This window comes from Symphalangus syndactylus, chromosome 17 (genome assembly GCF_028878055.3).
Source record: "Symphalangus syndactylus isolate Jambi chromosome 17, NHGRI_mSymSyn1-v2.1_pri, whole genome shotgun sequence".
In the NCBI taxonomy this organism is placed as follows: Eukaryota; Metazoa; Chordata; class Mammalia; order Primates; family Hylobatidae; genus Symphalangus; species Symphalangus syndactylus.
Window position 1 is genome coordinate 24,710,825 of NC_072439.2, and position 25,183 is coordinate 24,736,007.

Consider the following 25,183-nt stretch of genomic DNA (forward strand, 5'->3'; position numbering starts at 1 on the left):
CCAAAATACCGTGACCATAGGCGTGAGCCCCTGCCCCTGGCCTTAGGTCTCTCTCTTTTTTTTTTTTTTTTTTTTTTTTTTTGAGACAGAGTCTCGCTGTTTCACCCAGGCTGGAGTGCAGTGGTGCAATCTGGGCCCACTGCAAGCTCTGCCTCCCAGGTTCACACCATTCTCCTGCCTCAGCCTCCCGAGTAGCTGGGACTACAGGTGCCCGCCACTGCGCCCAGCTAATTTTTTGTATTTTTAGTAGAGACGGTGTTTCACCGTGTTAGCCAGGATGGTCTCGATCTTCTGACCTCGTGATCCGCCCTCCTTGGCTTCCCAAAGTGCTGGGATTACAGGTGTGAGCCACCACGCCCAGCCCTATTTGCTGTTCTTTAAACTCATGTGGTGTTTTGTTTTGTTTTGTTTTGTTTTTAAGATGGAGTCTTGCACTGTCGCCCAGGCTGGAATGCAGTGGCGCGATCTGGGCTCACTGTAACCTCTGCCTCCTGGCTTCAAGCGATTCTCTTGCCTCAATCTCCTGAGTAGCTGGGATTCCAGGCGTGTGCCACCATGCCCAGCTAATTTTTTGTATCTTTAGTAGAGAGGGGCTTTCAACATGTTGACCAGGCTGGTCTCAAACTCCTGACCTCGTGATCCGCCCGCCTCGGCCTCCCAGTTGCTAAGATTACAGGCGTGAGCCACTGTGCCCGACCCTCATTGTGTATTTTAATATTTATTTATTTGTTTATTTATTTACTTTTGAGATGGAATCTCACTCTGTTGCCCAGGCTGGAGTGCAGTGGCGTGATCTTGGGTCACTGCAACCTCCACCTCCCGGGTTCAAGCGATTCTCTTACCTCAGCCTAGGGTAGCTGGGATTACAGGCACACACTACCACGCCTGGCTAATTTTTTGTATTTTTAGTAGAGATGAGGTTTCACCATGTTGGCCAGGCTGGTCTTGAACTTGTTACCTCAGGTGATCCACCTGCCTTGGCCTCCCAAAGTGCTGGGATTACAGGCGTGAGCCACTGCGCCTGGCCTTATTTTTTTTGAGACAGGGTCTCGCTCTGTCACTCAGGTTGGAGTGCGGTGATGCAATCGTGGCACACTGGAGCCTATCTATCTTTGTTCTTGTCTTTGCTGGGCAATGTCCCCCTTACCCTATACTTTGTATTACTCTTATCTTCCAAGTTAAATTCTTCCACTCTATGAAATGTAAACTTATTCCCTCTTCTTTTTAGCCCTCAGGGTGTCTCAGATAGAGATCTACTTTTCAACACCTTAATGAACTTAATATCTTCCCTTTTTCAAACTTTGGTCTTATTTATTTTCTATGTATTTCAGGTTGCTTGAAGACTAGTAACATAAATAATTTATTTCGTTGTCCTCAGGAGTAGCATAATGACTGGTCCTAAATTGATCAGCCACTGTATGGCAGGTTGTTCATCCATGTGCTAGAAGACTAAAAGGCAGCCTATTTCTTTCTTTCTTTTTTTTGAGACAGAGTCTTGCTCTGTAGCCCGGGCTGGAGTGCAGTGGCGTGATCTCGGCTGACTGCAACCTCTGCCTCCCAGGTTCAAGCGATTCTCCTGCCTAAGCCTCCTGAGTAGCTGGGATTACAGGAGCCTGCCATGCCCGGCTAATTTTCTGTATTTTTAGTAGAGACAGGGTTTCACTATGTTGGCCACACTGGTCTCGAACGCCTGACCTTGTGATCCACCTGCCTCAGCGTCCCAAAGTGATGGGATTACAGGCATGAGCCACCGGTCCTGGCCAAGACAGCCTATTTCAATGGCCAGTTTTGAAAAATGAGTAATTGACTGACTGTAGAACAGAACAAATAGCTGGAATTCTTTGTTAGATTTCTGTGTTCCACAAATTATGTAAAACTAGATTTTTTTTTTTTTTTTTGAGACAGTCTCCCTCTGTCGCTCGGGCTGGAGTGCAGTGGCACGATCTCAGCTCACTGCAAACTCCACCTCCCGAGTTCAAGTGATTCTCCCGCCTCAGCCTCCCAAATAGCTGGGACTACAGGCACGTGCCACCAGCCTGGCTAATTTTTTGTATTTTTAATAGAGACGGCATTTCACCGTGTTAGCCAGGCTGGTCTCGAACTCCAAACCTCAGGTGATCCACCCACCTTGGCCTCCCAAAGTGCTTGGATTACAAGCATGAGCCACCATGTCCAGCCCCCTCTGACATTCTTGCTTGGATTACAGGCGTGAGCCACTGCGTCCCGGCCAAAACTGGATACTTAATATGTGACCTATGTAAAATATAATTTCTTAGAAATTTCTTATCACTCAGGTGTATACATTTGTCACAAGGTCAAATGGCAAAATAAAGATTGTTGCATTTAATTGTATTGTGCTAAATTTTTCCTTATCAGGTTAACAAATGTTACACCCTAGTTAATAACTTGCATTTTGTGGTGCTTAAGAGAAAGTGTAGTGATGACTACAATTTACATTGAAATACATAAAAAAAGTAAGATGGATCAATGTGTGATGAAGCAAGTAGGGTAAGGTGTTAGTGGTAGATCTAAGTAGTAGATCTATAGGTTTTTACTGTACAATTCTTTCTAATTTTCTGTATGTTTAAAATTTTTCATAATAAGCTATTAGGGAAATGGGTGGCAGGTTCTTTAAAAAGGAAGTAAATTGGCCAGGCACAGTGGCTCATTCCTGTAATCCCAGCACTTTGGGAAGCCGAGGCGGGAGGATCACGAGGTCAGGAGATAGAGACGATTCTGGCCAACATGATGAAACCCAGTCTCTACTGAAAATACAAAAATTAGCTGGGTATGGTGGCTGTACATATGCCTGTAATCCCAGCTACTCAGGAGGCTGATGCAGGAGAATTGCTTGAACCTGGGAGGTGGAGGTTGCAGTGAGCAAAGATCATGCCGTTGCACTCTAGCCTGGGCCAAAAGAGCGAAGCTCCATCTCAAGGGAAAAAAAAAAAGGCCGGACTCGGTAGCTCAAGCCTGTAATCCCAGCACTTTGGGAGGTCGAGGTGGGCCGATCACAAGGTCACGAGGTCAGGAGATTGAGACCATCCTGGCCAACATGGTGAAACCCCGTCTCTACTAAAAATACAAAAATTAGCTGGGCGTGGTGGCACATGCCTGTAATCCCAGCTACTCGGGAGGCTGAGGCAGGAGAATCGCTTGAACCCGGGAGGTAGAGGTTGCAGTAAGCCAAGATCGTGCCACTGCACTCCAGCCTGGGGAATAGAGCAAGACTCTGTCTCAAAAAACAAAGGAAGTAAATTAAAAACAACAAAACCCATGTTCCATAATCCCAAATATAGTCACTCCACCCTGCAAAGCTGACTATGCACATTGAACAGGAATGTACCCTTACAGGGATCAGTGTCCTTCAGGGATGTGGCTATCAATTTCAGCAGAGAGGAATGGCAGCACCTGGACCTTTCTCAGAGAAACCTGTACCGGGATGTGATGCTGGAGACCTACAGCCACCTGCTTTCAGTAGGTAAGCACAGTCACCTTGGTATCTGAAAGGAGGCCTCACTGAGAGTGTTTTCGCTCTCAGTTGATGAATGCTGTTGGCATCTTAAATAGGTGATGGTTTTGTCCTTTTTTCCTCCAGGGTTCTCTGTTTGTTTAGGGCACTCAGAATATTACTGTGTTCTCAGAGATATCTGGTTACTTTCCTAAAGAACAAACCGTCATTGAACAATAAGACTATATTTGTTGGGCTCTGAAACATAATTAGCTGGACCCAGACCTTTATCATTTCCCATGAACAGGGTATCAAGTTCCTAAACCAGAGGTGGTCATGTTGGAGCAAGGAAAGGAATCATGGGCACTGCAGGGTGAGAGGCCACGTCACAGCTGCCCAGGTGAGTGAAGTGAGGTGAGTGTGACTCAGGTTAGGTGGGAGACGGGAGGAAATCTCAGCTGTCTTGAAAAACACTGGAACCTGTGAAGTGCTATTAAGACCACTCTTCAGGAAGGTTCTGAATTTTTTGTATTGCTTGATGCCTCTCAGATCACTAAATGCCTTCTACCTGGATGACCTTCCTTGTTGATTGTAAGTTATGTGCCAGTCAGCCTCATTAAAGATACATCTTCATTATGTTCCTTTTCTGTAACATTCTTTTTTTCCCTACCTTCCATATTGTCCTAGAGTCTCTCGTTTACATCCAGGTATTCCCGGATCTGCTTTCTTTCAAAATTACTCTGTGTCACACACTCCCACTCCTGCTACACCCCTTTTATTTCTGTCTTTCTCACTGTGAGCTTCCTCAGAACTTTATCTCTGGGCCAGGTGCAGTTGCTCATGCCTGTTATCCCAGCACTTTGGGAGGCCAAGGTGGGTGTATCTCTTGAGGTCAGGAGTTTGAAACCAGCCTGGACAACTTGGCAAAACCCCATCTCTACTAAAAATACAAAAATTAGCTGGGTGTGGTGGTGTATGCCTGTAATCCCAGTTACTTGGGAAGGTGAGGCACAAGAGTCACTTGAACCCGGGAAGTGAAGGTTGCAGTGAGCCAAGATCATGCCACTGCACTCCAGCCTGGGTGACAGAGCAAGACTCAGTCTGAAAAAGAAAAAAAAAAAAAAAAAAAAGAACTTTATTTCCAATCAGGCTCTCTAACTATTTTTGCTATAGGAATGGTCATGAGATTTCTCATATCTTCCCAGTCCTTCAGGTCTTTCATCTAGCTGATGACTTGGGAATCATTGTCACTTAATCTTTGGGAATACCTCTCTGCTGTGTTTGACATGACATGATTAATCACCCTTTCTCACATTTTCTTCTGATGTTGCTTGAGCGATTCCACACTGTTAGGGTCTCTCTTCCTGGTTGGCTTTGTTTGTTTGTTTGTTTGTTTGAGACGGAGTCTCACTCTGTCACCTAGGCTGGAGTACAGTGGCGCAATCTTGGCTCACTGCAACCTCCACTTCCCAGGTTCAAATGATTCTCTTGCCTCAGCCTCCCGAATAGCTGGGATTACAGGGGCGGGCCACCATGCCTGGCTAATTTTTGTATTTTTATTTTTATTTATTTATTTTTGAGACGGAGTTTCACTCTTGTTGCCCAGGCTGGAGTGCAATGGTGCGATCTCGGCTCACTGCAACCTCTGCCTCCCGGGTTCAAGCGATTCTCCTGCCTCAGCCTCCCATATAGCTGGGATTACAGGCATGAGCCACCACGCCCAGCTAACATTGTATTTTTAGTAGAGATGGGGTTTCTCCATGTTGGTCAGGCTGGTCTCGAACTCTCGACCTCAGGTGATCCGCCTGCCTCAGCTTCCCAAAGTGCTGGGACTACAGGTGTGAGGCACCATGCCCGGGCTTGTTTGTTTTTGTCATTGCTTTATTTTTATATTTCATCTGATGAGGTTTGAGTTTAATCACTGTCTTTAGTTTAGGACACACTGTGACCATGAATGTGGGTGAAGATTCTCTCTTATTTTATTTTTGTGATAATATCCCCTTTTCTCTCTTTCCCCCCACCCATCTGCCTTCCCACCAGAAGCCACTCTTTTGTATAATGGAAGCATTTTTTAATTCGTGCATTTTGTAAACTTTAAAGTGAATTAGGGGCATGGATCATTAGTTTATATAAATCTTATTATGCTACATATCATGTTTTTTGCCTTTTTCCATGTCTATCCTTGGTGTTATCTGTTCATCTAGTTTATTTCTTTTAACTGCTGAATTGTTCCCCAGAATGTTTCATTTAAGTAGTGTCACACCCTCCTCATGAAATTACCCACCCTTACCCTTTTCTCTGTGTTCAAGCTGGATAAGCCATTTTTACCTTCCCCTCTAGCCTCTGCTAGCTGCTCTGTAAGCAAAAAGTGACTTATTATCCCTTGAAAAGGGGCGTTTGGATTTCAAACCTTATTACAGGGAATCTCTGGAAAAAAAAAGACTTCTTTCCACAATGAAAGGGAAGATGATGATAGAGATGATGTGAGATTGTATTTCATTCTAGAATAACTGTGACAGATTGATAACCAGATAGAGTATTATCAGAAAAGAAAATAAGTATCTAAGTGATGTTGCTTTAATCAAGAAAATATTGACTACAAATAGGCATTACGAATATAAGGCTATCATAAGAATAATTCATGTGAACCCAAACATTTTATATCCCCCTAAAAACCCTATCAGTGTGACTCATTTGGAAATGGCTTGAAGCATAATTTAGATCTACACATTCATAATAGAAACGATGCTTCAAAGAATGTTAAGAAGAGTACTAAATATGGTAAAATGTCTTTCTATACTTACTGTGAATGTACTCCAACAGGAGAGAAATTATGGGACCATAATCAACATAGAAAAATCATCGGTTATAAACCAGCTTCCTCTCAAGATCAAAAAATTTATTCTGGGGAAAAATGCTATGAGTGTGCCGAATTTGGAAAGAGCTTCACCTGGAAGTCACAGTTCAAGGTACATCTGAAAGTTCCTACAGGAGAAAAACTCCATGTATGTATTGAATGTGGGAGGGCTTTTGTACAGAAGCCAGAATTCATCACACATCAGAAAACCCATATGAGAGAGAAGCCCTATAAGTGCAATGAATGTGGAAAATCCTTTTTTCAAGTATCGTCTCTTTTCAGGCATCAGAGAATTCATACCGGAGAAAAACTATATGAATGTAGTGAATGTGGGAAAGGCTTCCCTTATAACTCAGATCTCAGTATACATGAGAAAATTCATACTGGAGAGAGACACCATGAATGCACTGACTGTGGCAAAGCGTTCACACAAAAGTCCACACTCAAGATGCATCAGAAAATCCATACAGGCGAGAGATCCTACATCTGTATTGAATGTGGACAGGCCTTCATCCAGAAAACACAATTGATTGCACACCGAAGAATTCATAGTGGAGAAAAACCATATGAGTGCAATAACTGTGGCAAATCCTTCATTTCCAAGTCACAACTTCAGGTACATCAACGCATTCACACAAGAGTGAAGCCGTATATATGTACCAAATTTGGGAAGGTCTTCAGCAATAATTCCAACGTCATTACACATGAGAAGGTTCAAAGTAGAGAGAAATCTTCCATATGTACTGAGTGTGGGAAGGCCTTTACCTACAGGTCAGAGTTGATTATTCATCAGAGAATTCACACTGGAGAGAAACCTTATGAATGCAGTGACTGTGGAAAAGCCTTCACTCAGAAGTCAACACTCACAGTGCATCAGAGAATTCATACAGGAGAAAAATCGTATGTATGTACGAAATGTGGACTGGCCTTCATCCGGAAGGCACACTTGGTTACTCATCAAATAATTCATACTGGAGAGAAACCTTATAAATGTGGTCACTGTGGGAAATTGTTTACTTCCAAGTCACAACTCCATGTTCATAAACGAATTCACACAGGAGAAAAGCCCTATGTGTGCAATAAATGTGGGAAGGCATTCACCAACCGGTCAAATCTCATTACACATCAGAAAACTCATACAGGAGAGAAATCTTATATATGTTCCAAATGTGGAAAGGCCTTCACCCAGAGGTCAGACTTGATTACACATCAGAGAATCCATACTGGGGAGAAGCCTTATGAATGCAATACTTGTGGAAAAGCCTTCACTCAGAAGTCAAATCTTAACATACACCAGAAAATTCACACTGGAGAGAGACAGTATGAATGCCACGAATGTGGGAAAGCCTTCAACCAGAAATCAATACTCATTGTTCATCAGAAAATTCATACAGGAGAGAAACCCTATGTATGCACTGAGTGTGGAAGAGCTTTCATCCGCAAGTCAAACTTTATTACTCATCAAAGAATTCATACTGGAGAGAAGCCTTATGAATGCAGTGACTGTGGGAAGTCCTTTACCTCCAAGTCTCAGCTCCTGGTGCATCAGCCAATTCACACAGGAGAGAAACCCTATGTGTGTGCCGAGTGTGGGAAGGCCTTTAGTGGCAGGTCAAATCTCAGTAAGCACCAGAAAACTCATACCGGAGAAAAGCCCTACATTTGTTCTGAATGTGGGAAGACCTTTCGACAGAAGTCAGAGTTGATTACACATCATAGAATTCATACTGGAGAGAAACCATATGAGTGCAGTGACTGTGGGAAGTCTTTCACTAAAAAATCACAGCTCCAAGTGCATCAACGAATTCACACCGGAGAGAAGCCTTACGTGTGTGCTGAGTGTGGGAAGGCCTTTAGCAACAGGTCAAACTTGAATAAACATCAGACAACACACACTGGAGACAAACCCTACAAGTGTGGCATCTGTGGGAAAGGCTTCGTTCAGAAATCAGTGTTCAGTGTCCATCAGAGCAGCCACGCTTGAGAGAAACAGTGTGAGAAAACCCCACTGAGGGTTAGGTCTGATTGTACACTGTTGCATGCATGCAGCAGAAAAATATATATATTATTATAAATAGAAATGACCACATCAGAATGTCACACATGGCTGTTTTGGAGAGGGCCTTTGAGAAGGCACTGAATGAGGCGAGGGACCCTTCCTACATTGTCACCATCCCCAATAAACCTTGGGGCATTATTCATACTGACAAGGAACGGAGTCAATTTGGTGAATAGAAAAAGCCTTCTCATGAAAACTACAATAGAACACTGTTACCAAATTCTTCATAAGAAAGATCGTATTATGGGAATGATAATCCTGTTTACTGTGGATTAGGTATAGTGCCAACAGTTTGAATGGTAAGACAACATAATATATATGATAGTGATGAACCCTTCTGTGAGTTGTTTGTTCCAGAACACACTGTCTAGTAGAATTGTGGGTATTTTCTTCTTTTGAATCCAACACAGTTGTGCATATCCAATTCCCCATTGAGTATTTCTATCAAGCAAGAGATACTGCAATAAGACAAACTCCCTATGTATTCAGACACAGACCTCAAGAGTATATGTTGAGTCCGCACTGTCATAGAAAAAGAGTTGCATCCCCCTTCATTATCTGCCAGGACTGTCTCTGAGCCCCACAGGTTCTCAGCACACTGTGTTTGACACCCAGCACAGTGTTTTCTCTTTCTTTCTTTCTTTTTTTTTTTTTTTTGGAGACAGAGTCTCGCTCTGTCTGGCAAGCTGGAGTGCAGTGGAGCTATCTTGGCTCACTGCAACCTCTGTCTCCCGGGTTCAAGGAATTCTCCTGCCTCAGCCTCCCGAGTAGCTGGGATTGCGTGTGCCACCACGCCCAGCTAATTTTTGTATTTTTGGTAGAGACGGGGGTTCCACCATCCTGGCCAGGCTGATCTTGAACTCCTGACCTTATGATCCGCCCGCCTCGGCCTCCCAAAGTCCTGGGATCACAGACGTGAGCCACTGCGCCCGGCCCAGCACAGTGTTTTGTACAACCCCACCACCCTCAAGAAAGCCTCTGAGGTTAGGATTTTCAGGTCATCTGGGACAACTTAAATTCTTCCTTCTGCTATTAAAATTCTTCCCATTCAGTTGCCTGCCTCTGTTTTTTTTTTTTAATTGCTGCTGAGTTGAAGCCCAGCATTTTACTTTCCTTAATGATCTGACTTTCACAAGTTGATAACTCATGAAATCATTATCTTACATTATATGAGATATGAGATAAATCATAAGTCATATGAAATCGATAACTCATGTGAAAACCAACCCCCCCATATGTTCACTGTCTACTTGTGTCCGTGTTCGTGCCATGCACTCCACAAGGACCTTCCCTGCCATGTGTCTCAAACATCAGTTCAGTTCCTGACTCAGGGCCTTTGTATTTGCCATGCCCGTTGCAAAGAGCACAATTCTTTATTTTATCTGTGGCTTGTCCCTCATGTCTTTTTTTCCATGACACCTCCACACAGGCCTTCCCTGCCTGCCTGGTTTAAAATTCCAGCCCCTTACCCTTCCTCCTTTATTCTTCTCCCTAGCACTTTCCACCATGCTGCCTGGTATATTTTGCTCATTTCTCTGTGGCTTCTACACTAGAAAATATTTCCCTTTTGTTCACCACTACGAGTCTAGACCCGTGACTGCCATACAGCAGGCATTCCATAAATGCACCTGTGGAGAGTTGACCCGTGCTTGTTGCGTGACTTCTCTCTGATTTTTTTCTGTGTTGCAGCATAAGAAGCGCTAATAGGGAGAACCAACTTGCCTAAAACACACCAGGCTTTTTCACCTCTAGTCTGTACCTGGGCTGTATCCCTTCTCAACCCTAAAGCTAAAGTCATTGTAAACCTTTTGGTCTGATGCTAAAGAAGGGAAAACAGGTACAGGAAATCCCATGTGGATGCTTGCTTCCAGGATTCCCTGCCATGAGTCCAGAATCCCACAGCTCCAACGTGATTGCAAAAGACTCCCTGCTCATTTTTCCTCAGCATACACAGCTCTGCCCTGTCTCAGTTGCAACTCGACAGAGCCCCACTTACTCCAGAACCCAATCCACACACCTGCTTATCCTGCCCCGAGAGGAGTGCCTGAAGCCAATAGCAGGGAACTAGAGCAGACATGGGTGGATCTTCATTGGATATTAGGTATCTTGCCCTAGATAGGCAGCAGTGGCCTTACAGATGCTGGCAGATGATCTGATTGGATGCACAGTTGCTGGGTGGCCCCTCTGGAACTTGCAGAATGGTTTGTCTGGGGCCAGTCTATTGGCAGTTCTGGGAGTGGGAAATATTTGGGCTCTGCAGAGATGGTTTCACCTTTAAGAAGGGCCGTATGGGGAAGTGAAGATGGGGCCCAAAGGATAGAACATAGTCAAAGGAGCAGGGCCGCAATGCCCCTTTAATTCCCAAGCCCTAGTTGGGCAGTGCTTGGTGACACATCCCATTACCTCACCTTAGATCAATGTCTACTGAGCCATCATTAGCTCTGCTTCCTCACTGCTTCACAGTATCTGATGGCTCATCACATGCTGCTCAACATCTTAGACCGATGTCTGCTCACCCATTACCTCCCTTCACCTCATCCAGCACTGTATCTGAAGCTTCACTATGCTTCATTCAATTTTGGATATTTTGTGATACAACATTATCCCCAACTTAGGACAATGTCTGCTGACCCTGAGGAGGGTGCCTGGAGATCACCTCTTCCTTCCTAACATACGCTAGAACAAGGTCTGGTCCCCTTCATTATTCCCATTTTACCTTACTCCTAAGTGTATCACTCCTCATGAATTCCAGGAAATATGGAGGAAAACACATTTCACTGTACATGACTTTCAATAATTTCTCCTTTATATTTATTGTAACGTGATATTTTAGTGCTGACATATATATGTATATGTACACCCATTTATATAAAAGACTAGTTTTTAGAGAAATTTTAGGTTCACAGCAAAATGGGGCAGAAGGTACAGAGATTTCCCATATATCCCCCACCCTCACGTATACACAGCCTCCCCCATCATCAACATCCCCCTTCAGAGTGGTACATTTGTTACAATTGATGAAACTACATTGACACTATCGGCCAAAGTCCATGGTTTAATTAGGGTTCAGCCTTGATGTGCATTCTGTGGGTTGACACAAATGAATAATGACATGTATGCATTATTATAGAAGGATAAAGAGCAGTTTCACTGTCCCAATAATCCTCTGTGTTTTGCCTACTCCCCTATTCCCCTGGCTATTTTCTTTTGTCTCCATAATTTTGCCTCTGAACCATAAAGTATGCAGCCTTTTCAGATTGATTTGTTTCACTTAGTAATGTGGATTTAAGTTTCTTCCATGTCTTTTCGTGGCTTGCTAGCTCTTTTTTTTTTTCGCATTGAATAATATGCTATTGTCTGGATGTACCGTGATTTATTTATCCATTCACCTACTGAAGGACATCTTAATTGCTCCGAAGTTTTGTTGATTATGAATAAAGATGCTATAAACACCTGTGTGCAGGTTTTTGTGTGAACATGACTAATATTTTAAGGTCATATTTATTGAGGTGTAATTTACATACAGTAATATTCACCCTTTTTAGTGTAGAATTCTCAAAGTTTTGACAATTACATCATGCAGTCAATACCACAGTCAAGACAGAACAGTTCCCTCACTTCCCTACATTTCCTCCTATTACTTTTTAGTCCATCCCTTTCCCCAACCCCCAGCCTTTCATGATCACAAGCCCATTTTCTGTCTGTGTAATTTTGCCTTTTCCACATGTTGTATAAATGGAGACATCCTGTGTGTGTCTCTGTCTTTGTATATATGTGTATGTATCTCTCTTTTTGAGTCTGACTTGTTTCATTTGATGTGATGTATTTGAGATCTATCTATATTGTTATATGTGATAAAAATGGAAAATAAGGTGATGAAAAGATGCTCGACATCTTTATCAAGAAAATGAAAACCACAATGAGATACCTGTACACACCTTTTAGCATGCCTAAAAATAAAGACATAATGCTGAGAGTTGGCAACAATGCAGAGCAATGGAAACTTTCATGCATTGTTGGTAGAAATGTAAAATGTTACATTCACTTTGGGCAAAAAGTTTGGCCAAAAAAAGTTTTTTTTTTTTTGTTTGTTTTTTTTTTGAGATGAAGTTTTACTCTTGTTGCGCAAGCTGAAGTGCAATGGTGCGATCTCGGCTCCCCACAACCTCCACCTCCCAGATTCAAGCGATTCTCCTGCATCAGTCACCCGAGTAGCTGGGATTACAGGCATGCACCACCACGCCTGGCTAATTTTGTATTTTTTTAGTAGAGGTTTAGTTAGGGGTTTCTCCATGTTGGTCAGGCTGGTCTCGAACTCCTGGTCTCAGGTGATCCGCCCACCTCAGCCTCCCAAAATGCTGGGATTACAGGCGTGAGCCAGCACGCCCGGCCTTGGCAGCTTCTTATACTGTTAAACATACACTTATCATATGACCCACCAATCCCGCTCCTAGGTATTTGCCCTAAATGAAAAATTGTTTATATTAAAACATGTGTACTCAAATTTCACAGCAACTGTATAATTGCCAAAATTAGGAAACAACCCAAATGTAACAGTGGGTGACTAATTAAACATCTATACAATAGAATACTACCCTAACATGAAAATAAGTGATTTATTGACACTGGCTGCAACATGGATGAATCCCATAAGTACTGTTTTATTTTACTATGTGATAATTTAAATGACATTTGAAAAATTATTAGATACTAGATTATAGATTTATGTATTTTAATTTTGTGTGTGCATATCATACACTGTATATTGTGTTTACAGTATGTTAGCACATTATACCTACTACAATAAAATAGTTTCCATTTTATATAATATATAGTATCTATTGTATGATTATATAATTTTTATATTGTATATATCAAACTTTCATGTAACATTTTAGTTATTTCTACTTTTACATAATCACATTTAATGTTTATAGTATAAAGTTATAACTATAATAATAACAGGTCATAGCATTCAGACAGCCTGCAGTTGGAGGTGGTCAATATTTTTATTATTTGTCAAGAATCCCAGTTCTGGCTGATTTAGCATCAAGGAAGCTTTCTCCAGCTTTGGGCTTTTGCACCAACTGTGTTCTCTGGGCATACTCTGCTTCCCCAGTGCCCATGCATCTTGCTTTCTTCCCCCATCTTTGAAAAGCATCCACCCCACCATTTGTATCTGAAGTAACACATCCATTGGGGTCACTTTCTGCTGTATTATTTTGTATATATTTGTGTTGCAGGCATCACCATCTGACTTGATACTAAATATTTCTTTTTGGTTTTTCATCCAACCTTTCCACTAGACCTCATGAGACCTGGACTAGGTCTGTCTTGTTTCTGCTGTGTCCAAGGCACCCAACATGGTGCCAGCACAAAGCAGACACTCAGTACAAGCTTGTTAAATGAGTTAATGAATGAACAAATGAACGAACGAACGAACGAATGAATGAATAATAACAATAGTATTGACATTGACCAAATGCCCCACACAGATTGGCTAAATGCATGGGGAGGTGGTAGGGTTGGTTCCAGCTCCTCTAATTCAAAATCTAATGCCCCTCCCCATGCTTCAGCATACCCCAGCCCTAATTCCATGTGCGGGTGGTGCCCAACCACTCTGCCACCCTCCTCCCAAGTATCCTACCTACATCCTTCCCTGGCATTCCACAAGGTCTCCCAACTCAGCCTCCTCTTAGTCACAGTGGCATACCATGTCAGTGGAGGACAGTCGTAAGGGACCCAGTGGCAGAGGTCTATTACCATTGGCATCCGCCCTAGTACTTTCAATCCCGTACCCCATCATCAGTGCCATATGCTCCACCCCATTCAGTGGAGCAGCCACCAGCAAATGTGGAACCTAGGGTGCAAGAGGAATGTGGCAGGGCTGAGGGTTCTGGGCATCAGACACTTCATTGGAAAATGAACGTGATGCAGTGTGGCAGATGATGATCCCGTGGCCAAAGTCAGGTTAAAGCCATGGTTGTCATGCACACTTGCCCTAATGCCAGAATGAATTGAGCCCTCCACCCTCAGCTTCAGTGAGGCTACTGTGCTCATGTGACTCTTATCTATGTTATATCCTACCCTACCCTATCCTGCTCTACTCCCCACTCCCCATATCATACCACTTACTGACTACAATACTTAATTCTACCTTATGTTGACTCTATTATTGGTTTTAAGTATAATTATCATAATTTATAACTAATATCACAATCTTTGTCACTATTTGTTACATGCCTTTAATTATTAAGAAACCATGAATAATATATGAACTCTGATGCTAAGAAATCCTGTCCCTTCTAGTTTCTACCACCTTCAGATTGGAGTTTGCGTGAGCACAATAGCCTCAGCTCTAGAGGTAATGTTTTCCTCCCTCTGCAAAATCAACACAATTAGATTACTTCCTTAGTGATATTATTATGGTGTTATTTCAATATTTTTTATAATAATAGATATTGCTATTAAAACAAAAGCTGGTATTTTCTGTTCCATCTGTGAAATAGGATAATGTAAACACCACATTAATACAAGCATTTATATTAAGTTTGTGACTATAATAAATGCCAATCCTGAGAACCCGGTGTGTTCTATTATACTGTGAAAAATGGGCCCATTTATAATGCAGTGTTGTCTGTCGCTGTGGTCTAAATGTCTGTGTCCCTTTGAAGTTCATATTAAAGCCTAATCCCCAGTGGGATAATATTAAGAGGTGGGGCCTTTGGCAGATAATTAGGTCATGAGGACTTTGCTCACGTGAGTTGGATCAGTACCTTATAAAAGTCACCTAAGGGAGCTTGTCTGCCCTTTCCGCTATATGAGGACATAGCAAGATGACACAATCTATGAAGCAGGGAGTGCTCACCAGACACTGAATGTTCTGGCATCTTAATCTTGGACCTCTCAGCCACCACAACTATAAGCAATAAATGTCTCTTCTTTATGAATCCCTCAGTCTGAGTGTTTTTTTTTTTTTTTTTTTTTTTGAAACAGGGTCTGGCTCTGTTGCTCAGGCTGGAGTGCAGTGGGGCCATCATGGCTCACTGCGACCTCAAACTCCTGGGCTCAAATGATCCTCCTGCCTCAGCCTCCTGAGTAGCTAGGACTTTATGCAAGTGCCTCCGTGCCTGGCTAATTTTTGTTTGTTTGTTTGTTTGTAGAGATGGAGTCTCATTATGTTGCCCAGGCTGGTCTTAAACTTCTGACCTCAAGTGATCCTCTTGCCTTGGTTTGCCAAAGTGCTGGGAGTATAGGTGTGAGCCACCATGCCCAGCCCCAGTTTGTTTTAACAGCAATATCCACTATTATAATATTAAATTAACACCATAATAATATCACAGAAAATTATCACTAAATTACCCAAATGTTAGTGACTTAAACTGACTATAAGAACTCATTCTCTTGCATAGTCTCCGAGGACTGAAAATCTAAAAGCAGGTTAGTTGGGTGGTTCTGGCTCAGGAGCTCTCATGAGTTTGCAATCAGGATGTTGACATGGCAGAAATGCGGTCATCTGAAGGCTGACTGAAGCTAATTCGATCCGATTCCAAGCTCGCTCACGTGACTGTGAGCAGAAGGTGAAAGGCCTCAATTTCTCACCACAAGGAACCCACCACAAGAATACTTGAGTGTCTTCACCACATGGTGGCTGTATTGGTTACAGTGGTCACTTTTGTTTGTGAAAGGAGACTACATAGAAGTTTGACTATCAAGGAGGTAAGATTGATTGCGAACGATCTTGGAGGCTGGCTACCACATGGACATTGTGGTTACTTGCATTTGTTACTATTGTCATTGCAATTGATACCACCATTAGGAATGATGACAGTCTCGTAAGCCAGAGGGGAATAGTCTGCACATTGTAAGGTCTATCTGAGGCTTAAATGATGTGGCACCTGGCCAGGCGCAATGGCTCACGCCTGTAATTCCAACACTTTGGGAGGCCGAGGCAGGCAGATCACCTGAGGTCAGGAGTTCGAGACCAGCTTGACCAACATGGAGAAACCCCGTCTCTACTAAAAATACAACATTAGCCGGGCGTGGTGATGCATGCCTGTAATCCCAGCTACTCGGGAGGCTGAGGCAGGAGAATTGCTTGAACCCAGGGGGCAGAGGTTGTGGTGAGCCAAGATCGCACCATTGCACTCCAGCCTGGGCAACAAAAGCGAAACTCTGTCTCAAAAAGAAAAAAAAAAAAAAAAGGTGTAGCACCCACAACAGTACTAATTATGATGATGATGATAATAATGATGATGATGACAACTACAGCAAATTTTAGGTACATGTTTAATGTAAACTAGGCCCCTGTTCTAGACTCTTCAAATGTATAAACTCATTCAATTTACATAATGCTTGAGATAGGTACAATTATTATATTCACCTTTTCCACATGAATAATCTGAGTCACAGAGGAATGAAGGAGCTTGCCCAAGATCACAGAGCTAGTCAACAGCACAGAGAGATTCAAACCCAGGACAGATAACTACAGAGTCCATTATACTAACCCCCATGCAATGCTGCCGCTCAAAAGACATCACTAGTATGATCATTCACAGTCTCTGTTATAGTGTTGTATATAATTATGCTGTAGTTATAACAGAGTATGATAGTTATAGCATAGCTATAATGCTTTTCCTGAGAAGGCTGGTTAATCCTACACCTTCACTCCCAGCGCATAAAAATGCATGCATAGCTGGGTGTGGTGGCTCACGCCTGTAATCCCAGCACTGTGGGAGGCCAAGGCAGGTGGATCACCTGAGGTCAGGAGTTCGAGACCAGCCTGGCTAACATGGTGAAACCCCGTCTCTACTAAAAATACAAAAATTAGGCAGGCGCCTGTGATCCCAGCTACTCAGGAGGCTGAGGCAGGAGACTCGCTTGAACCCGGGAGACAGAGGTTGCAGTGAGCCGAGATTGCGCCCAGCCGATTTGGAGGGTTTTTTAAAAAGCATATTCCTGCTACCAATCTCGGGTAGCCTCTGTTCTATGTGTATCTGCACCAGTTTATACCTTGTCTTTTCATTCTCTTTACTATCACTTGATGAACAAAAATTATTATTTTAATATAGCCAGTTTTATCAACCTTTTATATATAATATTTTTTTGGTGTTCTGTTTAAGAGATCTTTCCATTGCCACAAAGTCTAAAACACATTTATTTACTAATATTTTTACTAAAAGTATTAAAGCTATGTTTTTAACATTTGAATCATTAATACACATAGGATTGGTTTTTGCATATGCTACCAATTCAACTTCTTTTATTGTTTTCGGCCTATCCAAATTTTCTTCCTATACATGGCAATTTTCATCTTTTTTTCTTAGTAAACTTCCTATTTTATTAAATTTTCAAATGGATTTCTCAAAATATCCTTAGAATTCTTGAGTTTTAAATCTTTCTCTCAATAGTAATGTTCCTTTTTCTTTCTCATGTTGTTTTCTTTCTCTATTTTTTTCAAAATAGACTTTTTTAATTTTAATTTTTTTTTTTGGAGACAGTCTTGCACTGTCGCCCAGGCTGGAGTGCAGTGGCGCGACCTCGACTCACTGCAACCTCTGCCTCCCGGGTTCAAGTGATTCTCCTGCCTCAGCCTCCCGAGTAGCTGGAACTACAGGTGTGCGCCACCACATCCAGCTAATTTTTGTATTTTTAATAGAGACAGAGTTTCACAATGTTGGCCAGGATGGTCTCGATCTCTTGACCTCGTGATCCACCTGCCTCGGCCTCCCCAAGTGCTGGGATTAGAGGTGTGAGCCACTGGCACCCAGCCTTTAATTTTTATTTTAAGTTCTGGGGTACATGTGCAGGATGTGCAGGTTTGTTACATAGGTAAACGTGTGCCATGGTGGTTTGCTGCACCTGTCAACCCATCATCTAGGTGTTAAGCCCAGTATGCATTAGCTATTTTTCCTAATGCTCTCCCTCCCCCCACCCCACCCCCAACAGGCCCCAGTTTGTGTCACACTGGGAAACCGAACAAATTGTGTGACTCGCTTTATTGTAGTGGTCTAGAAGCAAACCTTAAATATCTCTGAGGTATGCCTGTGTTTGTATAATACTATTCTTATGGAAATAAAAGGGTCTCAATCCAGATTCCAAGAGAGGGTTCTTAATCTCATGCAGGAAAGAATTCCATGTGAGTTGTAGAGTGCAGTGAGAAGAGATAGTTTATTGAAAGCTACTCCACAACAGAGTAGGGTGTCCTCAGAAAGCAAGTGGAGCAACATCTGTTAAACTTTTCTTATATAGGGGTCTTGTCTATGTAAAGACTAAAGTAAGCTGTGCCTACGCGTGGGTGGACTGACATTATGATAAAATTTATTAGTCTATTGATTTAAAGAAAACTATCACTGACATTTTAGTAAGTACATCAAAGTATAACTGTAAGGATCCTGAAAGCATTTTATTGTTATGGGTATTGGACATCTGAACTTTCTGTTGTTCTAGGAGTTTGTCCTTGCAGGCATTACCGGGCTGCTTCCTTCGCTATAAACATGTTAGGACCATGAGTTGTGACTTGCAATGAATGTGCCTTGCTAGTCTCAAGATAGAGCTGAACTTAAAATGGTGTCACTCTGGGTCTTCTAGGTTTCTTCTTCCCTAACACTATGACCACACCTGCTGTCTTCTTGATGTTTCCTTGCAAATGTTTTTAATTCCTTTCTTTTTAAATTGGAAATTTACTATGAAATTTTCACACAAATACTATGGAAGAGAACATTATAATGAATTCTGTCTACTTATCACCCTGCTTTAACATTTATCAACATTTTCTTTTGCAATACCATATACCCCTTCTCAGTGGAGTTTTTTTTTTTTTTCTCAGTGGAGTTTTTTAAAGCTAATATTATTCCACTCCTAAATATTTCCACATGAATCTCTAAAAGATAAGTCATCTTCTTTTTAACAGAACTGCATTACTGACAAAATCAACAGTAATTCTTAGCCCCTTGGTAGAAATATGTGTTCACTAATGGACTTCCACAGATGTTTCCTTAGACCGTCCTTTGGGAGAAGAAAGAGAACCAGAGATCAGCAGAGTCTAATTCTCTAAACATATTTTTAAGTCCCAGAGACAGACATAACTGGCCTGAAGGCATCCAGCATGCCCACATCAGAGTGTAGGTTCAATTCTCTGAAAACAAGTTTCCCACCTGCTGGAACTGAACACATCGGGTAGATAATTTCCCACCACTGTTAGGTAGAACTTCCTGTCAGAAGCTGAGCTGTGAATAATGTTTGGGAGTTCACCAAGTGAAAGGGATTGTATCTTTACAAGTGCTCATCCACACCCTCCAACGAGGGGAGTAAGGAGGTGTTAAGCGGCTTCAGAATTTCCACAGAGGAGAAGCTAAGGGTCAGAGCCTGCACTTAAAGCTTCATTGACATGGTAAGGCGATTGTTATTAATTATATTTTAACTTCAAGGTAAATAAAAACAGTCTTCTTTAGGTGCTTTTAGTCACATGTTGGTCATACTAAAGACTATTAGTGTTGTTATTATTGCTGCCTACTATAGTTGCACTTGAGGTATTTAGTGTGGAGGGCAATGAGTAATTCAAATCTCTATTCACCTTCCCACCCTGACCCAGCCCTTCAGAAGGGGACGCCCGGACTTCTCCTCCCTCCTCTGGTGGTATCTCCCAGGAGAGGATTGTATTAATACTATTGGACTTCTACCCTATTTCCCAAGGTGGTTTCTCCCATTAAAAGTTGTACCACCCTTCCTGCAGCCTACTACTCATTCAGATGTCTCTCAGACTTTCAGGGTGGTTTCACTCAAGAAATGACTCCCCTAGTGACCTTTCCACCTTTTCCCTGAATGACGTCTCTAAAAAATGGACTGTACTATCCTGATTCCTCCTATCATCTGCCTGTGGTTTCTCCCAGGATCGCCTTCACTTGGTGATTTTTCCCTGACTCCTCTATTCCCTGGTGGTTTCTTCCAGCAGGTAATTATTATCCTCAGTGTCCCGCATTCAGAAGGGTAACTTAGCTTTTCTAAATATAATATACAGTGCCAGACCCACATTTCCAGTAACTTTCTCCTCCAGAATAGAAGCCTAGTCAGACAAGGGTCACACTCCAGCATCCTATGTAACTATACCTGCCTCGCTCTAGGAAACCCTGCCGGCGGCCAATTCCTCTGCTCTACGGAACGGATATGCTTCCAAGATGGCGGCCCACACCAATAAACACCATAAGGGCGCGGCCATGATCTCTGCCGGACAGCGCCACATTACGGAAACTGTGCGCTGTGTCTGCGCCCTGTTGACTGTTCGCTGAAACTGGCTTCCAAGTTTATTCAGAGCATGCGCCATATCAACATCCTACAAAGGGGAGGTGCTAGCAGTCGGACCGGAAGTGGAAGTGGTCCTCCAAGGCTTTTATGCCGCTGGTGTCAGGAGTATTTTCATATTCCAATACCGATAAATCTTTGAGGTGATTTTGGTTGATCACGATTGGGGTTTCTGTGGAGCCAGTAATAGGGGGTGTCGAAGTTGCCTGTGGAGTTAGTGATTGCGGTTTCAGGCTTCGGTGATGGGGTTCTGTGGCGTCCCTTGTTGATTGTGACGGATTTCTCGGGTCATTGATGGAGCTCTTTGGGATGAGGGATTGAGGTTTGGGGGTCAGTGATGGGAGTCTGGTCAGTGACAGAACCTGTAGGGTCAGCTATGGTGATCGGTGAGGACTGTAATCAGCTTGCTTTCTAACCTGAGTCGAAAGTTCAGGTTTTTAATTTTCAGTCTTCTTTAATATAAAAATTCTCAAGTTTTGGTGAATCTTTGTATTAAAAATTGTTTAAATCTAAGGGTTTTTTTTCATTCATCCATGAGTTATTTAGAAGTTCCTTTTTTGTTTTAAGTAATGTCTGTTTAATGCTCAAATTGAAAAATTGCTTTATTACCTAGTTCGTGGTCAGTTTTCATGAATGTCACATCTATTACATAAAAACAGTGTACTATGTTTTCTAATTGTATTGTTATAGATATTAATTAAGTATACATTCGAAAAGTATATCTGTCTCCTCACAGATTGTCTGCTTAATTAATTACAGAGGAAGGTGAAGTACTCATTCTGGAAAGTTTATTTGTCCATTTGTCCTTCCTTCTTTTTCTGCTTTATATATGTGAAATTATTAGGAACAATTATGTGCACTTTTTTTTTTTGAGATGGAGTTTCGCTCTGTCGCCCAAGTTGGAGTGCAGTGGCGCGATCGCAGCTCACTGCAACCTCCGCCTAGTGGGTTCAACGGATTCTCCTGCCTCAGCCTCCAGAGTAGCTGGGATTACAGGCGCCCGCCACCACATCCAGCTAATTTTTTGTGTTTTTTAGTAGAGACGGGGATTCACCATGTTGGCCAGGCTGGTCTCAAACTCCTGACCTCAGGTGATCCACCTGCCTCCGCCTCCCAGAGTGCTAGGATTACAGGCGTGAGCCACTGCGCCCAGCCTATGTGCATTTTTAATATGTTATAGATATGACTAAGTAGCTCAAAATATAACAATTCAAGCTGATACCAACAATTTATAAAATAACTCATTTTCCCAAATGCTTTTCCAGCAGTGGATATTGTTGCATTTTAAAAGTTTTTAAAATTTTGAGGGAAAATTATATCTAATTGCTCCGATGCGTTTTCCAGTTACTAAAGTTGGCATCTTTTTGGTTAATTGCCATTTGTTTCCTTTTCTGTGAATTTTCATATCTTTTGTCCTACTTTTTTGTGGTATATTTTAACATAAAGTTAGGAAATATCATCTAATCAAAAGTATCTGATTTTTCTGCTATAGCGTCTGTGTTTCCTCTCACGTGTAATAAGATCCCTCCCAGCCCACCACAGTGTTATACACATATATACTTCTAAAATTTATTTTAATAGTCTTTGGGATTTAACAAGTACACATAATTAAGTGATCAGTCCTGCTGGCATTTGCCTACTGAATAGTGTGTGATGGAGATTTAGTTTTTGTTTCCAGGTGGCCGGCCAGTTATATCACTGCCATTTATGCAATGAATGTCTTATGCACACTCATTTGAATACCACTTTTATCACATATATAGATCAATATTGTCTGGTATAGTTATTGTTTTACTTGTTTTTATTACATTGTTTTTATATTGTTTTAATGTCTCATAATGCATGGTAATCGCTGATATGTATTGTATGATTTTTGTGTGCCAGGGAGGTGTTGGGCACTTTACAAGTATTATCTCATTTAATTTTTGTAACTTTGAGATAAGCATTTTCATCCTCATTTCTGAAATTAAAAGTGAAGAAACGGCCGGGTGCAGTGGCTCACGCCTGTAATCCCAGCACTTTGGGAGTCCGAGGCGAGCGGATCATGAGGTCAGGAGATCGAGGCCATCCTGGCCAACATGGTGAAACCTCGTCTTTACCAAAAACTAGCTGGACGTGGTGGCGCATGCCTGTAATCCCAGCTACTTGGGAGGCTGAGGCAGGAGAATTGCTTGAACCCGGGAAGCGGAGCTTGCAGTGAGCCGAGATCGCACCACTGCACTCCAGCCTGGCGACAGAGCGAGACTCCCTCTCAAAAAACAGTGAAGAAACTTCTGTTCTCATAGGTGAAAAGTGGCAGAGCTGCAGTTCAAATCTGCAGTAACGTTACTCCATCTCTCATGACTTTTCCCATATTTCACTGTAACTAATACCTATCACAGATTTTGTTAAATTTTATGTTCTCCTCAGCACTGGTTCTCAAAGTGTGGTCCCTGTACTGACAGCATCAGCGTTTCCTGGGCACCGGTTAGAAATGAAACTTTTTGGGGTTCTACTTTAGACCTACTGAATCAGAAACTGTGGAGTAGGCTGAGAATTTTTAACTGTTTCATTTAACAGGTCCTCCAGGTAACTTGAATGCATACCCATCTGAGAACCACTGCTTTGGTTTCTAGCTCAGGGACCTGCACCTTGATATATCCAGGAAGTGCTTATGTGGTGAATGTTAGATGACTGACTATGGGAACATTGTCTTTCCAGGTTTCTGGGTGTCTCTTGGGAGCCCCTGGGCCAGATCTTCCTCCAGACTCCAGCCCATCTCTTCAGAGCAGCTCTGCTTGAGTTCACAGATGACTGCCAAGCTTCAGACACCCTAGAGAAAAAGGGCTGAGACCCAGTGTGGCCATGCCAGCTAATTGGACCTCACCCCAGAAATCCTCAGCCCTGGCTCCGGAGGATCATGGCAGCTCCTATGAGGTGAGAAGGAGGAGTCCCAGGGGTGGGAATTCAATCCAGGACTAGATATCTCTGGTCTGTCACTAGAACCTCATGACTGAGGGAGGCAGCTGGGCCACAGGAAGCAGCTGGACTCTAGACCTGCTGCTCCTGAAACAAATCTTGATCTTCCTGTTGAGAATGAGCAACACATGGGTAATGTCTCCGTCTCTGGAGGCCATCTGTGTGACAGTGGAGAGGTGGACTGTTAAGAAAAACTGTTGTTTGTTTTGTCATCACACTACATTGATCTTTGGGCTGTGGATAGATTTTCCTGTTAGAAGTCACTTTTCTGTGGGATTTTCAAAGTGTTTCTCTGTTTCTTCCTAAACTGCCTCCTCAAACACAAATATTTTCTTTCTTTCTTTCTTTTTTTACATTTCTGTTTTTCGGATATTGGTTCTCCATTTTTTTCCCTCTACTGTTTTCTATTTCTTTGCTGCTCTCTTTTTCGGGAAGCTTTGTCACATTTGCCTTCCAGCCCTTCTTTTGGGTTTCTCATTACCACTATCAACATTTTAATTCAACGTTTTAATTTTTAATAACTGTAACTTATTTTCTAAATATTCTTTTTGATTAGCATCTTGTTCTTATTTCATGGGTATAATTTTATTTCTTATGCCTCTGGAGATATTGTGATAGTGTATTAGGAAAGTTTAGTTTTCTGAATAGGGAATATATACACTTAGTTCAAAAATAATATTGGTATAATGGGAATAATAGTAAAAAATAAAAATTAAAAACAATTAGAAATACATTTAAAGGCAATACACCCTGAAAAGTGTTATAGGAAACAAATTCAGGGGAAACATGGATCTGTGGTTCACCCACCTCCGTTCCCCACCTACCCCCATGTTTCTCAACATACAGGACCAATTTTATTCTTTTTCTTTGATTGCTTAGTTCTATAAACAAGTAAAAACAACTATACATTTTTTTCTTTCTATTTCACAAAAGGTGCCATAGTAGACTAAATTTTCACACCTTGCTTTTTAAATATTTGTTTGGTAAAATACAGCTCTTATTATGAACTATGTAGCAGTAGGCATTCTTCTCATGTCTTTCCTTTCTGTTGCATGTATAAGTTGTAGTAGAATTTCATTTCATGGTTTTAGTCACAGGTAATAAGAATATTCTAGCTGAATTTCACTGAACCTGTACTTCTGTTCCTATTGGGAAATTAAATGATTATGATTGGGTATCTTAATCATTTTTACCTAGAAGATACGAAGGGTAGATTGAAGCAAAAGCTCGAATTGGTAAAGGTATAATTGGCAGTCACTTTCCTTATGCAGAGTAAGGAGACTTTTATGGTTTGAAGAAGATTCTGATTTTTGTCTGTGCTCAAGTGTAATGACAGAGTGGTCTTGGTTTTGTCTCCCACCATGGTGGGCAGAGATTGGTCTTGTTTGCTGTTGGTGTTCCAAGAGATTATTTTTGTGTAGTGCTATGGAGAACACCATGAGTTAGCTGGCCCCTGCCAGGCTAGCTTCTAGCAAAACTGAGGTTTAACTGATAGTACCAGGCTAACTCTCAGCGGTCAGGGGCTGCTTTTATCCTCATTTAAAAATAAAGGGATGAA

The 25,183-nt window shown here is 42.1% G+C and overlaps 2 protein-coding genes across 12 annotated transcripts in view; both read left to right on the plus strand.

Annotated features, from left to right (window-relative positions):
* Window positions 1-11,819, plus strand: part of LOC129466308 (zinc finger protein 585B) — a 224,412-nt gene extending 212,593 nt beyond the window's left edge. For all 8 annotated transcript variants that reach the window (XM_063621251.1, XM_063621252.1, XM_063621250.1 and 5 more), the window contains 3 exons: window positions 3,355-3,481; window positions 3,759-3,851; window positions 6,275-11,819. In XM_063621251.1, coding sequence (XP_063477321.1) covers window positions 3,355-3,481; window positions 3,759-3,851; window positions 6,275-8,292 — 2,238 coding nt within the window. In that variant the 3' untranslated portion in view covers window positions 8,293-11,819. The remainder of the gene's footprint in view (window positions 1-3,354; window positions 3,482-3,758; window positions 3,852-6,274) is intronic.
* Window positions 1-25,183, plus strand: part of LOC129466307 (zinc finger protein 585A) — a 111,118-nt gene that overhangs the window by 5,445 nt on the left and 80,490 nt on the right. For 2 of the 4 annotated variants that reach the window (XR_008652107.2, XM_055249651.2), the window contains exons 1-2: window positions 20,618-20,810; window positions 23,368-23,583. Coding sequence is in view for 2 of the 4 variants with exons in the window: in XM_055249648.2 (XP_055105623.1) it covers window positions 23,512-23,583 (72 nt within the window). In the remaining 2 variants the exon portion in view is untranslated. The other 2 variants (XM_055249647.2, XM_055249648.2) reach the window with 2 other exon arrangements.